This window comes from Eurypyga helias, unplaced genomic scaffold (assembly GCF_000690775.1).
Source record: "Eurypyga helias isolate BGI_N326 unplaced genomic scaffold, ASM69077v1 scaffold28688, whole genome shotgun sequence".
NCBI classification, from domain to species: Eukaryota; Metazoa; Chordata; class Aves; order Eurypygiformes; family Eurypygidae; genus Eurypyga; species Eurypyga helias.
Genome location: NW_010268065.1, coordinates 4,843 through 7,002, shown reverse-complemented (window position 1 = coordinate 7,002; position 2,160 = coordinate 4,843). Strand labels below are relative to the sequence as shown.

Genomic DNA, 2,160 nt, shown 5'->3' with positions numbered 1-2,160 from the left:
CACCTCCGACCTGGCCCTGGGGTGGCTGCAGCCCTGGAGCAGGAAAATCCCCTTTTCCCAGTGACTTTGCATGGGGTTGGGTGTGGGAGAGCGAGGGGACCCCAGGCTCAAAGCTGTCCCTACAAGTGACCAGCTGCACCCACACCACTCCCCATCGTGGGCGGGGAGGGTTTTTCCCAGCCTGACTCCCCTCTCCTCGCCCCTACAGCTGCAGAACCAGGAACCAGGAGACTGTGAAGACGATGCTGCGGCGGACGGAGACGGAGATCAGCGTGCGGGTGACGGACACCGTGCGCAAGCACGAGGACCCCCTGCAGCGCCAGCGCAGCTTGGTGGAAGAGGAACGGCTCCGCTACCTCAATGAGGAGGAGCTCATCACCCAGCAGCTCAAGTGAGCCAGCCTTGGCCGCGGGGCTAGTGTGGGGAGGGGGTCCTTGCACGCTGACCTCGGTGGGCCAGGTGCCAGGTCACATCCTTGACCGCACACCCGGGCACGGAGGGGTCTCCCTTTGCCACTCAGGCTGGCCAACCCCTGGGGTTCTCCAGCATCCCGGGGCGGTGACACCCCTGCCCTTCCTCTGTTGCTCACAGTGACCTGGAGAAGTCAGTGGAGAAGATCCAGAAGGATTTGGCCCACAACCACCGGCTCATCCCCGTGCAGGAGCTAGAGGAGAAGGCAGTGGTGCTCAAGCAGCTCGGGGAGACGCTGACAGATCTCAAGGGTGAGGAGGTGGCCGTGTCCAGGGCTGGGTGGCAAGTGGAGCCTGCCTGCATCTCCGTGCTCCGTCCTCACGTGTGGGATGCTCCAGGTTGCCCGTTACCTCCCAGTTTGCGTGTTTGCAGCTGCCAGTGTGTTCCTGCATCCCCCGGGCAGGTTCCCCCGGTGCGTTGTGTGTACCCTGCAGGCTTTGGGTTGCTGCAGGGGTGAGGGCTGCACCCCGCTTTCCCACTGCGTGCCCCTCTTTGTAAGCTGTCCGAGTCGGTTTTCCTGCATTCTTGCACTTGCCCACCCCCATGCCCATCGTTTGGCTGCAGCCTCAACCCCTCTCCCCCTGGACTGTCCCCGTCCTGCCTTTTGCAAACAGACGCCCAGCACCTCGATTCGAAGTGGCAGAGCTTGTCCTTGCCAGAGCCAAGGCAGGGAATAAGCAATGATTTGGCAGCAGTTGCTGAGATTCCGAGAAGGGGGGTTGAGGGAAGGGCTGGGGGTCACGGTGCAGAGGTGGGAGCAGCTCAGCTTTCCTGGAGCCCTTCCCTAAAGCCATGCTGATGTTGAGCAGCCAGGATGGTGAGCAGAGCAGTGGGTAGGGAGCCAGGAGCAACCTGCTCCATGACAGCCCCTGCCACCAAGTCCCCAGGGTCCTGGCCACCAAGTCCCCAGCTCCAGGGCAGGGTTTGGTGCCCATGGATGTGGAGGGGACACCATCAGGGACTAAGATTGGTGCCTGTGAGTGGATGGAGAAGGGGTGATGGGCATGGGAATCAGGAGAGACACCAGCCCAGACTCCCCCAGGATTCATCCCCATCTGTCTGGCAGGGTGCCTTTGCCTGTGGGCATGGTGTCCACGATGGTTTGGCGTGCCCTGGGGACACCGGGAGGGGCTCCCCAGCACAGCAGGGCCCTGGTGACCCCCAATTCTCCCACCCCAGCCCAGTTCCCCAGCCTTCAGAGCAAGATGCGGGTGGTGCTGCGGGTGGAGGTGGAAGCCGTCAAGTTCCTCAAGGAGGAGCCAAACCGCCTCGATGGTCTGCTCAAGCGCTGCAAGACAGTGACAGACACCCTGGCCCAGATCCGCAGGTGAGCACCAAGCCCTGACCCTGGTCCCTTGGGCACCTCAGAGGACACAGCCGGCCCCGTCAGTTGTCCATGTGCGTGTGTGCCAGTGTCCTCTCTGCATTACGACCCCAAATCCCAAGAGTTGTTGGAAAAAAAGGCTCGTTGTGCTGCTAAGGAACTTAAAAACGCCCTCGGTCCTTTCCAGCCTGTGTGTGGGAACCCCTCTTTCTGCACTGGCTTTTCCTTATCTCCTTGGGAACAAAAAGCGTGGTCGTATATCCAGACAGAAAGGCAACCCTTGACGTGATCAGAAATCTCTTTCCTGAGGAGCAGGAAAACGTTCTGCTGGAAAAAAATCATCTCCCAGATGTAATGGTAGTGGC

At 61.0% G+C, this 2,160-nt stretch overlaps 1 protein-coding gene across 1 annotated transcript in view; it reads left to right on the top strand.

Annotated features, from left to right (window-relative positions):
* Positions 1–208: 208 nt before the first annotated feature.
* Positions 209–2,160, top strand: part of SRCIN1 (SRC kinase signaling inhibitor 1) — a gene marked incomplete at both ends in the record, with an annotated part of 5,185 nt that continues 3,233 nt past the window's right edge. The window contains 3 exons of the mRNA XM_010157633.1: positions 209–391; positions 592–722; positions 1,651–1,798. Of these exons, the coding sequence (XP_010155935.1) occupies positions 209–391; positions 592–722; positions 1,651–1,798 (462 nt within the window). The remainder of the gene's footprint in view (positions 392–591; positions 723–1,650; positions 1,799–2,160) is intronic.